Source organism: Saccopteryx leptura, chromosome 3 (assembly GCF_036850995.1).
Source record: "Saccopteryx leptura isolate mSacLep1 chromosome 3, mSacLep1_pri_phased_curated, whole genome shotgun sequence".
In the NCBI taxonomy this organism is placed as follows: Eukaryota; Metazoa; Chordata; class Mammalia; order Chiroptera; family Emballonuridae; genus Saccopteryx; species Saccopteryx leptura.
The window spans coordinates 348,862,120-348,877,006 of NC_089505.1; the positions used below are offsets into that span (position 1 = coordinate 348,862,120).

The window sequence follows — 14,887 nt, forward strand, 5'->3', positions numbered from 1 at the left end:
TAGGCTATGTCTACATTCTGCCAGTATCAATGTCCAAGTCAGTAAAAAAGGCAAATGAGTTATTTTTTTAAATGCCTGAATAAACGTTCTCAAACTGAAAGCTCCCCCCCCCCCCTTCCTAACAGGCTACGCACCTGGGGGCGTAGATGCTGTGGGCCTGACAGAAGCGCAAAGTGGGTATCGTTGACTGGCTGGTAAGTGCTGAGATAAAGCAAACCAATGCTTTTCTGTTCTATGCTCTGACTGTATCTAACCCTGATGTGCTTTAAATGTGAGCATAACCATATTTGGCTTACTATATTTTCCATGGATTATAAGATTTGAGTAGCAAAGTTTTACTTTGTGTTGAAGAAGTTGAAAATGTTAAATTGTATATTAATGTAATGGAAAAAACACATGTTCATGGTGCAAATTTTCATATAAGTTGCAAATTTTAATTCAGTAGCTTAGCCTGTAAAATATTCATAGAATTGGTCTGACAAAGTCATATAAGCAGAATGTGTTATATACAAGTATGGTCATAGCACATAAAGGCATGTAATCATTAGAAATAAATGAACATTTTCTTCTATATAATGAAATAAAATCAATTTGAGATACAAGAAAAAAATTTTAAAACTATGAAACCATCTGAATGTTTTTTCAAATGTTGCCGGTATGATGAGAAGAGCCAGAATAATTCTATACAAAGAACTAAAATTGAAAGTCTTCATAAATTATTCCACAGGAGTAAAAGCTATGAACTTAATGATCTGGAATAGACATTTAAAATTGTAAGATTGTAAAATAGATACAGTTTTGAAACAAGAGTACAAATTAATGCAAAATATAATTCAAAGCATAAAGATACTGGATGCAAGTTTTAAAAGACTCATAGCAGGTTTAATACATTAAATATTTTTGTATTGAAAAAATGTATTAAAGTCTCAAAGTTACTTGAAATAAAATATGAACAACTGGTTCTCTTTTATTGGTTTTCATCTGAAAAAAATGATTATTTTCTACTGGGTAATTAGTAAGTGATTTATTTCCTGTTTCCATGTGCTTATATTTTAATGTCCCTAAATGTTCAGAAGAACTTATTCCTTGCAAGTAAATTATTTGGAATAGCATTTTTTTTAAATAAGTGTCAAGTTTTAACACCTTTTCAATCATTGGTTTAAAAATATTTTACATTCAAATTTCCAGGACAATCTTAAACAGTAGTAAATTAAATATAAACTCTTAGATAATACGAACCATGATAACTGAGCACAAAAAAGCCACTCGTTGTGAAATCACTGTGGAACTTGATTAGAATCTGATTTGAAGTGCTATAGACTGATTCCAAAGCAGTATTGCCACTGAACTGTCCAATCTGGGGTGAGTTTTGATCTGGTCCATCCCTATCAGAAAGAGGCAGAGCAGAGAGAAAGATTAAGATTAATTTTGGGGAGAGTTTCCCACAAAGTTTACTAAAGGTATTAAATACAAGATAATAAAGATACAGTAGATGAAATAACCAATGGGTGCCAAATCACGGTAAATTTTTGCTTATATAGATGATAACATTTAAAAATTTAAAGTATAAACATAGATCGCTTTTTTACCTAAGTGAAATGTACTCATATTAGTTGTAATCAATTATACTATCTCTGGTTTCCTGACAATGCAGAACCTCCCAAATGCTTGAGGTTTACTCTTCATTTATTTTCTTCACAATAATCTTAAGTTTCATAGACTTAAAACTAGAAGGAATCTTATAACTCATATAGTAGTTCTATTATCCAAATGTCAAAAATTAATTGAGATATGCTCTTTATAATATATTTTTAAATAAGGATGTTTCAATGAACAGGATAATAACACAAATATATTTTATAACAAATTATTATGACAGAAATTCAGAAGTTATATTAAATAATTATAAGTTAAATATAGGCTTTTAATCTTTACTGGTTTTGTGAACAGAGAATTTTATTATCTTAAACTTACCCTGATAGTAATTTTCTGTTTTTGCATATCAATTTAATAATAAATTTAAATATTTTCCATATATAAAGTTTTCATTCAATATGTATAGCTACTTTATGGGCAAATAACCCAAAATCTACTTCTCTTCTTTGTCTCATTCTACAAAACACATACCATCATCCTCAGTTACACCAAATGAAATATCAAACGATAATTTTTGTTTATAGAGGATTGTGATATATTTCATTCCTACTGTGTTTCATGGTTATATAGAGCTGAATCAATCAATAATAAAGGTCCTGGCTTACCATACAGTAATGAAATCATAGACTGGTTCTGTTTGAAGGACAGTAAAATTGATGTAGATTCCATTCCCAGGGGGTACTCGTACAAGCCAAAAACAGTCTTGAAAGTTGGGATATTCATCAGGATAGCCAGGAGAGTAAATGGTGCCATTCATTGCAGTTATATTCCCTCCACAAAGAGCTACAAAAAAGATACAAAACAAAATGTTAAAATAACACTAAATAGATTATAGAGAAAAATGAAAACATTTTATACCTCTTAAGCACTATAAAATACATCCATATTATGTTTTTACCTCGGGCATATGAAATGAATTTGCAAACCATGAACAAAATATAGTCAGCTTTTATTTACTTTTCAGTATGAGGCATGCTACATAGTTATTACTATCACTAGATTAGTAAATTATATTGTCTTCTTTTTTCCCAAATATTTTATTAATATATAAATATATACTGTTCAAGTCTTATTTGTCTTAATCCATATCTATATCATCTATATCTATATCCATATCATCTATCTATATCATCTATATCTATAGCTATCATCTATATCTATATCTATCTATATCTATACATAAAAGGCCTTATAAGAGGTTAAATCCATTTTTATTTAAAAGGATTTCTTAAGAGGAAATTAACCCAAACACAGTAGCAGCATTGGTTATTGGTTTACATAAGAATGATTATTAAACACATGCATACCCACCTACACAGACACACACATAAAATCAACTCTAAAGTGTTAACTTTATTTTCACTTCCAATGGAGAATGTTAGGGCTTCTGCCAGTAATAATAAAATCAGTTATTCATTATGGATTCTTAAAGGTTTAACTTGTGTACTAACCATAATTATTCAACTGAAAGAGAGACTATATGTTTAGCATGCTATTGTATTTGACAAGAAAGTAGAAAAAAAAGTGCCACAAAAATTATTAAATACAGATGAAGCATACCTTCACACCTTGGAAGTGGATGATTCCAGTTACGACTCACTCCATGAAGGCAAGTGAGAGCTGAATTTCCAATTAGTGTGTATCCAGGAAAACATTCGAATGAAATGGTTTGACCCACAGTGAAATCATTACCAATTACAAAGCCATTTCGAAATGGGCGTGGATCAGGACAGCTTTGCAACTGATAGGCTGAAAAAGGGAAAAAGAAAGATGTTTTTCCTTCTAAATTTTGTAGGACCACAGATGGGTATTATTTGCAACTTGCAAAATAGATGCATTGCTGCTCGTAGTTGGTATAAATAGCAATTCAGGTTTATAATAAGTAATATCAATGATAGTATGATATTAATTTCTTCTCATGTCTACAATTTTCACATTTAAATGTTTGTAAAACTCATAAAAATGCATTTAGTTTTTTCACCTACTTATGCAATCTATCTAAATTATAAATGTTAATAAAAATCTAAACTACTCTTACAGCCACAATTTTAATCAAGCACATACTGAATACTTGACATGGAGTGTAATTACTTCCTAGTTGCATTGCACATACATAGGATAAAATAAACACATATATAAGTCTAATTCTAAACTTTTTTGAATTTTAATTCTTTTTTTCTCTAAAAGAAAAAAGCCACTATTGAGTTTCTCCAAGTATTTATTTAATAATATAAATACTAGAAAACAAATTTCCTCCTCATATAAATTTTCTGCTTTAGTTATCCTAGCTGGCATTGCAGTATAACTACACGTTTACTTGTTCAGATTCCTCTTGTGCTATATTCTACATGAGATCAAAGCTCCGATTTATCATTTGTCCTAAAAGCCTAGCCCATGCCCATTGCCATTCACATAGTAAGTGCTTAATAAACACTGCTGAATGAATTTCAAGACTAAATACAGCTTTTATTATGCATTTTTTCAAAATTTCAGAAAGTTCTTAAAATCTAATTGCAAGATTATTTTAAAATAACATTACTTCTGTGACTGTATAAATTAACCTATTTCTCAAAAATGCCATTAGCTCAGTAATATCAGTGCAGTAAAAGAAGAGGTAAATTTAAAATTTAATGTAAGTAACAAATAATATGTTAGTGATTGTTAATACATTTTGGCTTATGTCAGTAATATTAATATTAGATCTTTAAGAGTAATAGAGTATATTTTTTATGTTTTTACTATATAAATAATAAATCTATTTTCAAGGACATATGGACTAAAAAATGCAGTAAATAAAGTTCAAATTTCAGTTTTACAACATTCAAAAAAGAACATTATTTTGAGAGGCAGAGAAAAATGAGGTCAGGGTAAAGAACATGAAGCCAGATTTAAGTTAAAAAGTGAAGTGTGTCATAAGGTCCTCTATACTTGCTAGAAAAGGACCACGGATATAGCTCTGAGTCTTCTAACCAAAAGAAGAAAATCAGTTGTTGCCCAAATGTTTCTCAAATTATTAAATATTTTGGGAGCATACTTAGTTCTATATGGTGAGGTGGTAGAGATGACTCATATTTTATGTAAAATAAGGATGTGTGATGTAATGTTCTTAGATTATGTCAGCCAATACAATACAAATTTTAATTATTTTAGGCCCATGTAGTTAGATGTTGCAATGTCTATTTAAACTATACTTAATGTCCTTTTGGGTATATACTTTTATTCAGCAAATATTTATTGTGCTCTGATTGCTCCAGGGGTCTCAAACTCGCGGCCCACGGGCCGCATGCGGCCTGCCGAACAATTTTGTACTGATTTTTTTTTGTTTTCAACTGCAGTGAGAAAAGTGTTGCGTAACAGTTGCCTTTTGTAGACCTAGTGCGGCCTGCCGAATGGCTATGATCTTGCTCTGCGGCCCACATGCTGAGTTGAGTTTGAGACCCCTGCCGGTAGTTAAGATACATTAACAAACAACATAAAGATCCCTACTTTTGGGGAAATCACATCCAAAAGTATAACATACTCATAAAATCCTTTAATAATTATGGCAGACAGGTAATCTAATTTTAAGTTACTTTGATTAAACATTTAAGTCATTGGAATTACATTATTTGTATAAAATATAACTTTAAATATTTAATTTAAATCTTGACTTTTAAGATCTGAAATAACAATAAAAATAGCTAAAATATACTAAATAATTCCTAATGACATATACAATGGTATATATTTTACATTAATTTTATCATGTAAAGTTCAAAACAACTGGTCCAGGAAATATTAATGCCTTCAAGCAAATAAAAAAAAAAATGGAATTGAGCCCTAGGGCCATTTTAGATTGAAAAGGGAGAATCAACATTTGATTCTCAGTCTACTCAAGTTGAAACTACTCAAAAGGGATAAAAATCTTGCTCAGGGTCATGCAGAACTTTTACATTAAAAATAGCCTAATTATAATATGATCATCAAAGTATTTATTTCATACTTTCATGATTATGGGATGGAATCAAGGAATGCCCTATTATTCTATCATTAAAAGCAAAAGAAAATAATTTTACATATAATAGACTGCTATACTCATTTTGATATAAAAGCAAAGATAAATCTTTGATATCCAGCTTGCCTTGCTTAACTGCCTTGCCTTGACATGCTTAATTTATTTGTGCAGTAAGACTAATTCTATCCTTTTCTCATTATTTGAATTTTCTAAGGTCTCAGAAAGAAATCATTTCCCCAATATAGTTGCCTAAAATTTTCATTATTTAAAAAATATTGTTAATTGATGCTTGCCTTAGTTTAGGTTCTCTTTCTAAAACAGAATATAGAAAATAGTTTGTTACTTAGATTGCTAATAGCTGATTTGGAGCAATATAAACTTTTATTTTTATTATCCATCTCACCTTGGTATAAAATGTGGAACCCTTGTTTGTTTTGTGAATAGTCACTGTGAAAATACAGGCTGGTTTCATGAGTCGTGCTAAACAAGGAAGACGGTATTTGAGGACCACTAAGTCGGCCAATAACAGTACTCAATTCTGAGGTTCCACTTCTGACTTCCAAATAATCATGTATAGTTTCTGTAGAAAAATTTACAAACTGGAGATGTACACCTAAAGAAAGAAAGCAAAAAACACTACATTAATTTCCTTACAAATTAAATGCATGCACACAAATGCCCAGACGTTAATGGACAAAGATGTTTCCAGTTAGGTTGAGAGGCAGTCTTCTGGATTTGGACCATAGGTGTTCTGTCTGCCCAGGAAATGAACTTTGCTGTAATTTAAATTAACACCGCTGCTCTCACATGCTATTACATGAAAAAATGTCTTTTATTTTACTACAGTGCCATCATAGCAAAACTAAGTGAAATAAGTAAACAGAAAAAGCTAAGAACTATATGATTTCACACATAGGTGGGACATAAAACTTAGACTCATGGATACAGATAAAAGTGAAGTGGTTACTGGGGAAGGAGGATTTGGGGAAAAGGGTGGGAGGAAGGATGTAAAGAGAGACAAATATACACTACACTCATTTTGTTATAAAAGCAAAGAGAAATCTTTGATATCCAGCCTGCCTTGTTTAACTGCCTTGCCTTGACATGCTTAATTTATTTGTGTTGTAAGATCTGAAATAACAATAAAAATAGCTGAAATATACTAAATAATTTCTAATGTGCTGAAAAATGATTTGACTTTGGGTGATGGGTATACAACATAATCAACAGTTCAAATGCTATAAAAATGGTTACCTGCAACCTATGTACTTTTATTGATCGATGTCACTCTGTTCAAATTTAATTTTGTAAATAGAATTAAAAAAATAAAAAAATATTTTTAAAAGTGGCTTTTTTGCACTTTATTATAAATATTATTTAAAATTATATCAACTGACCTTAAATGTAAAAAGTCACTCAATAATCTGTATTTTGTAAAATGTGAGTTTGAGGCCAAAATATAATTAGAAGTGTTTTTTCTTATATTATAATCAGATTCCAAAATTGCACTAGAAATGCCATTTCATCTATAGGGGATAAATTAACTTCTCTAAAATATCATTCAGAGGCATATAATTTATCAGTATGTTCTTTTAGTACTTTGTCAAAAGATAATGCTAAATTTTAAGGAATAATTACAATAAAATTTAGTAGTTGTCGGCCCTGGTCGGTTGGCTCAGTGGTAGAGCGTCGGCCTGGCGTGTGGAAGTCCCAGGTTCGATTCCCGGCCAGGGCACACAGGAGAAGTGCCCATCTGCTTCTCCATCCCTCTCCCTCTCCTTCCTCTCTGTCTCTCTCTTCCCCTCCCACAGCCGAAGCTCCATTGGAGCAAAGATGGCCCGGGCGCTGGGGATGGCTCCTTGGCCTCTGCCCCAGTCACTAGAGTGGCTCTGGTCGCGACAGAGCGACGCCCGGGATGGGCAGAGCATCGCCCCCTGGTGGGCGTGCCGGGTGGATCCCAGTCGGGCACATGCGGGAGTCTGTCTGACTGCCTCCCCGTTTCCAGCTTCATAAAAATACAAAAAAAAAAAAATTTAGTAGTTATGTTATATGCTGTAATTGCCAAATGGTCTCAATATCTCTATAAACAAAATGAAAATATGAGATAGGAAATGTCTTTGGGATGGAAAAAAAAACTCTCATTAATGTATGTTTGCCTAATTCAATTAATATTCAATTTTAGTGAATTTGATATTTCCCTTACAACTACCATTCTCCAATGGTTAACAATGAAATTTGACATTTATTGAATGTTTTCTTTTTGCTAGGCACTGTTTTAAGTGCTTGCATTTGCTAGGCACTGTTTTAAGTGTTTGTCTATGTTAACTTATTTAATCTTCACATTTACTCATGAGAATGAGAAAACTGAGGTACAGAAAAGCTAGACAAATATGCAGAATTTACATAACAACTTAAAAAAAAACTGAAATTCATGCAGACACATTGGCTTCTGAGCTCTGGCTCTTAGTAACTACACCAGGGTTCTCAAGTAAAGTACAGTAGTATGTTACTCAAAAAAAGTTACATGAAAAAGAGATCCGTGGACAAATAAAGATGTGAAATATTGAAAATGTGGTTTAAAATATTAAACATGTTCCTGTATAATCATACAAACTTTTAAGAATTTGGACATGATATGTTAATATGCGAGGCCCCAAGATGTGCATATTTTCTCTAAATTTTTTTCTTGAGTCCTTTTTTCACAAATTATTTTGTCTATAATTATTTCATAAGCATGAGAAAATACTTCTATAATTATTGATTGAATACTTAATTTTCTTTTAAAAATTATAAAATATTGTTCACATACATTAGTACTAATATTTTTAAATTTATTTTTAATTGGATTTATTGAGATGACATTGGTGAATAAAATTATATAGGTTTCAGAAGTACAATTCTATAATATGTCATCTGTACAATGCACGGTGTGTTCGCCACCCCATGTCAAGTCTTCCAGCACCATTTATCTCTCCTTTACCCTCTTCTACTCCCTTACCCTCATCTCCCTTACCCTCTTGTAGTCACCATACTGTAGTCTGAGATTTTCCCTTTGCTTAATCCCTTTACCTACTAATTGATTTAAGCAAAACTAAAAAAATAGCAAGATTATTTAAAGGTAATCAAATCAATCAGTCCGTGTTTTTATTTCTAAAATAGAGATGGGTCTTCTTCTTTTAGATATGTTTAATAAAAATTAGATGTACCTAATTTTTAAAGAAATTGGTTTTTAAAATAAAAAAAAAGTAATTAGCAACAGGTAAATGGTAATAAGGACACTACTGAAAATGTTTAATAATTTATTTTAAAATAATTCATTTAGCTCTATAAGCAACATGGGATGAGCCCTCTTAAGTGACCAATAAAGGACATAAGAATAGCCATACTGGTTTGAATCTCTTATTCCCATACATCAGTATTCTCATTCAACCAGTGGACACTGAATTTGACTACTTCAAACTAACAATGTTTACACATTTTAGCCAGAATAATCCTCATTAAAAAGCCTCTAAGAAAAAAAGAAAAAAAAAAGCCTCTAAGAATCCTTTCAGTGGCTTCATGTTCTCTCAAAATCTTATACCAATAACATAGTATTCAGGCTTGTTAAATGTCATTAGCTTTCTCATCTGTACCTTTCTATGTGTCAGTTTATCTAGAATTTATTCCCCATTCCAAACAGACTAATCTGTGTAGGACTGACTCTTTCCTATTTTTAAAGCCACAGCTTAGGTCTCCTGTCCTCAGGCAAGACTTTTCTGCATGTATTGGACAAGGCTGATGTCTGCACTAAGTACAATCCTGTACTCTTTTTCTTTTTTTTAGTGTTACATGGAATTTTACTTTATCCTATTTTTTATTTTTATTTAGATAATTAAATGTAATGTGGTGACACTGACTAATAAGAGTACATAAGCTTGGGCCTTGGCTGGTTGGCTCAGCAGTAGAGTGCTGGCCCACCATGTGGAAGTCCTGGGTTCGATTCCCAGTCAGGGCACACAGGTGAAGCACCCATCTGCTTCTCCACCCTTCCCCCTCTTCTTTCTCTGTATCTTTCTCTTCTCCTCTAGCAGCTAAAGCTCCATTAGAGCAAAGTTGGCTCTGGCGCTGAAGATGGCTCCATGGCTTCCGCCTCAGGCACTAGAATGGTTCCAGCTGCAGCAGAGCAATGCCCCAGATGGGCCAAGCATCATCCCCTGGTGGGCATGCCGGGTGGATCCTGGTCAGTTGCATGTAGGAGTCTGTCTCTTTGCCTCCCCCCCCACCCCCCCACCCTCGCCTCTCACTTCGGAAAAATACAAAAAAACAACAACAACAATACATTGGTTTCAGGTAAACATTTCTATAGCATTTGAACTGTTGATTGTGTTGCGTACACATCACCCAAAGTCAAATCATTTTCCATCTGTATATTTGTCCTTCTTTATTCCTCCCCCCACCCCTGAACCCTGTCCTGTTAATTGCACTTCAATTGTATATGTGACGATTGGTTTCCTTATTGTGACTGTAACTTATTTAAGGAAAAGCACAATGTCCATTTCACTATGTATTTTATCTCCAGCACTCAACATGGCACCTGGAGTATAAGACATACTCAGTAAATAATTTTCAAAACTACGAGTTTCTGTGTATTTATGAAAAACATTTAAATATAAACATATGTTCTGAGGCTTCAAGAAGCAATTACTTATCTAGTCTTCTGTGATTTAATAATCAAGCATATCTTCAATGCAGCACTTCTGTTTATGCACTTACAGATTCACGGGCTACTAAAAAGCTACAAAAGAGCGTATTTGTGATAGTAAGAGGAGAAAAAACTATTATATGCAATATAACCAAAACATTGGGAGTTGTATTATTAAAATTAAAAAAGTATAATCTTTACAAGGCTGTTTTAACCTAACATTAGAGAATTTGTACTATTTTTCAAGTGTAAAGTCTTATATATTTACAATGAATATTAAATTAATTAAATAGATTACTAGAAAGTAATTTATCCATGCACTACTTGGTTACAGAAAGAAGAAAGTAACAAAAACAATTATACATAAAAATTAAATTGAATTTATTGTTGCCACACACATCTAACTACATATCAGCTGGAAAATATCATAAAGCTATTTATTACCTAGCAATTTAAAAAATGCCTATATTCTTTCAAATATCCAAGTATTCCCATTGAAATATATTTGGCTTAAGCAACAATTATCGAAATTTCACTCCTTAATTTACATAAATGTATGTAATTTAAATTAAACTATAATTTGTGACTATTTTATATTAGACATTGATATTTCTTTTTAAGAATGCATTTAATGATACAAAAATGTTTTTTACGTTTTCTTAACATACATACCAAAACCTACGGGTAGCTTTATTGTCCATGTGCAATCTAAACTGCTGGGGTAGTTGCCAGGAAACCCAGGGCTAAGAATGACGCCACTGAAATCTGACATAGCACCGCCACACTGAGCTGCAAGATAACAGAAGCCCCACATAAGCCAGAGAAGTGGAATACATTACTGTATTATAGACAGACTGGAATAATTTCAAGTCTCTGAATTAAAACTGATATGTCTGAATATTGTCAACTCTCATTTACCTTGCACTAGTAATCAAATATAATCAATTGACAATGCATTTTCTAAAATAGCATAGAAACAATATTTCCTTTCTTAGCAATATATGCAAGTAAAATCAATTATAGCACAGAAAATGATCAACTATAGCTAATGTGCCGTGAATACCATCAAACAAGAAGCATGTGTCCTTTCCTAAAGCAAGCAGATTATTTCTTATCCTTAAGTACTTCTAGTAATGCTTTGATTATTGTAAAGATGATGCAGTTTAAAATAAAATCAAGCCGAGAATATATGTTCTAAGTACCGTGTTCAAGAGAGAATTATTTTTACAAACTTCCCCCCTTTTATAGTTTTTGAAAGAAGCCTGAATAAAGAATTTTAAAAAAATTATTGCTTTCTGTTGGTAATGTGTGAGGAATTCACATATCACACATGGACTATGGTCTTTATCCTAAAATAATCACAAAGAAAAGTACAAAAAGTAAAAAAGATGCACCAAGTTTGAGAATATAGGCATAATTTATCAGTGTACTTGTTTTAGTATCCCTGTTATACTGATTTACTATTGATGAGCTAAGTAAAAATGATAAGAACAGATAATTACTGAAGTTGTAATTTGGGGATGATTAAATAGAACTATTTAACAAGCACTGAAAGAGCAACTGCATTCTGAAAACCAATCCTTCTAAATGAACATTTTATCATTTCATCATAAAAGAACTAAGAAACATATCTATTAATTGTGCGCTGAAGAATTAGCTCTCATGACTGCATATCAAATTTGAAGGTTACTTGTATAGAAAGTTACTAACAGAGACTCAAACTTCAGGTTATATATCAGAAGGAAAAATTCAGTAGGAATTCTATCACTGTTCTGTAGAATAGTGGAAACAAGTTTGACTACTATCCGTATGAGAACCAAACAAATTATGTACCAAGTAGACTTTACTAGGGAATATGAATATATATATTATATATATATATATTATATATATATAATATATATATATATATAATCTTGCAGTTATTCTGAATATAAAGTTACTTTTTTCAAACATAATTACCATTAAAATCTAAAGATACACCTGTATACTTTTCCATCTTTTAGTGGCTTTGTAGTTGACTTTTTTGCTCCATTACACTTTTTGTTAAGGACACACCATATCACAGTTCTCCAGGATAAAATCATCTTTGAGTCTTCCTTCTAATTTGTCTCTATTACCTAAATATCTCAAGTGACTCTTTCTTCCTTCTATCAAAATATTTGGCAGATTGTTTATTTTTTCATTCATGAGGCTGTAGCCTTATTAGCTGTAGACTTATTACCTGATGATTAGAGTTGTAAAAAATTCTCTGAATCAGCCTCATACCTTCAGTTTTTCCTTGTAATAATTAATGGTCATAATGTCAGTTCAAATACTTTGTCTATCAAATATAGTACAGCCTGACCAGGTGGTGGCGCAGTGAATAGAGTGTTGGCCTGGGATGTTGAGGACGCAGGTTTGAAATGCTGGGGTAGCCTGCTTAAGTGTGAGATCATCAACATGATCCCATGGTCGCTGGCTTGAGCCCAAAGATTGCTGCCTTGAAGCCCAAGGTCACTGTCTTGAGCAAGGGGTCACTGGCTCAGCTGAAGCCCCCCCCTCCCACCCCGGTCAAGGCACATTTGAGAAGTAATCAATGAACAACTAAAGTGCTGCAACTATGAGTTGATGTTTCTCATCTCCATCCCTTCCTGTCTGTCCCTCCCCCCACCAAAAAAAGAAAACAAAAACAAAAACAAAAAAAAATAGTACAAACTTTTTGTCCAAAAAGTATAAAGCACAAAATAAGATGAGCAGGAAAGGGATAAATATGCCTTATAATTCCACTACTCACATAACTTTTTATTTTTATATTCTCTTTATCTCTACATAGAAACACATATGTATGCGTGTTTATGTATATGTATATAATAAGAATAGGATTACATTGTTTCTGCCTATATTTTACTATATCACTACTACTCTGAATGTCTTGTGTGTTCCAGGTACAGTGATAAATACTTCAAACATATTCTCTCCTTTAAATCTTACAATAGGCCTGTAAGGTAGATATTATTGTCCCACTTAACAGGTGACCAAAGAATAGTACAAAGAATAATGCACTTGCTGGAAATATATCTATTGTATCCTAGCTGAAATTTGAACATAGCTTTATTAGACATCAAAATCTGTTTAGTATTCCATGTATTTGTAGTTTCATACCAATATATTCTATGTAATAAAATTTAAACCTTCTAGCTAATTATTATAAAAATATAATTTCTCATACGTCTCTGTTAACAGTGTACAATGGGGAATGCATAATCAAAATGCAACACTTTACCTTATAAATTAGCAATTTGTTAAGAGTAATATTTTGTGCTACTAATAGAGAAAGATGGAAATTGTCATATAATATTGTGCGGTATTTAATATAATACAATTTTCTGAAAGCAATTTGGCAATATTTATCAAAGCTTTTAAACAGTTATTTGTACTGACATAATTTATTTAGGTAAAATCCTAAGTAAACAATTAGAGGTATGCATGAAGATATGTAAAAAGGATTTAAATAAGTATTAAAAAGACAAAATACTCAATTCTAACAAAAAGAGAATAACTACCCAAATTAAACTTATGCTATATGCCATGAAGCGATTTTAAAAATCATGTTATGGTATGGGAAATTCTTCTAAGTTATTGTCAAGTGGAAAACATTATAAAAATATATACATACTGTAGGATCCCAATTTTTTATATTAATTTGCTACTAAACAATATTTATTGGATGTTTATTTAAGATAAGAATTTTCTTTGCATTGGAAATTGAGGAATGAACAAAAGACTTACTCTTTCTGCTCTCAAATCAGTAGAATATACACTATTTATTTTGTTTTTATACTCTTTTATGCTCCCAATTTTTTATACTCAATTGGATATACATAGACATACAAACCTCACACAAATAGCACACACAAATTGGCATTATCTGTATATATATATATATATATATATATATATATATATATATATATATACACACACACACACACACACACATTTTTATAATAGGCGTTATGTGTATATATATGTAATTTTATAACTAGCATTACATGCACTTGTAAATCACTTATAAGTTTTAAAGAATATGTCCTTTAAAAAACACCATCCAATAAAATATCTGAATGCTGTCAATACCTTTTGCCAATTAACCACATTCTTACCCTTAAATGTTATTTTCCAGTACTTGACAATAAGAATTATGTAAATGGTACATAAGTGTTACACATTGAATTGTGTCTGCCCAATATTCATATGTTAAAGCCTTAACACTCAATGTGACTCTATTTGGAGACAGAGCCTTTTAGGAATTAAGTAATGTTAAATAGAGTCAAAAGGCTTGATCCCTAATTTAACAGTGCAGGGAAAAGACAACATCTACAAACCCAGGAAAAAGGTGCTCCGAAGAAAACATGTTTGCCAGAATCTTGATCTTGAACTCTAGCTTCTAGAACTGTAATAAATTAATCTCTGTTGTTTATGCTATCCAGTCTATGATATTCTGTCATGGTGGCATAAGGAAACTAATATTATGTAATACAGATTTGGTCATTGTATAGAGGTAGGTCAAATAT

The 14,887-nt window shown here is 31.8% G+C and overlaps 1 protein-coding gene across 3 annotated transcripts in view; it reads right to left on the bottom strand.

Moving 5' to 3' along the window:
• Nucleotides 1-14,887, bottom strand: part of CSMD3 (CUB and Sushi multiple domains 3) — a 1,231,016-nt gene that overhangs the window by 112,704 nt on the left and 1,103,425 nt on the right. For all 3 annotated transcript variants that reach the window (XM_066379371.1, XM_066379370.1, XM_066379369.1), the window contains 5 exons: nucleotides 11,004-11,120; nucleotides 6,054-6,263; nucleotides 3,217-3,405; nucleotides 2,262-2,439; nucleotides 1,240-1,385 (listed from right to left, as the gene is read on the bottom strand). In XM_066379371.1, coding sequence (XP_066235468.1) covers nucleotides 1,240-1,385; nucleotides 2,262-2,439; nucleotides 3,217-3,405; nucleotides 6,054-6,263; nucleotides 11,004-11,120 — 840 coding nt within the window. The remainder of the gene's footprint in view (nucleotides 1-1,239; nucleotides 1,386-2,261; nucleotides 2,440-3,216; nucleotides 3,406-6,053; nucleotides 6,264-11,003; nucleotides 11,121-14,887) is intronic.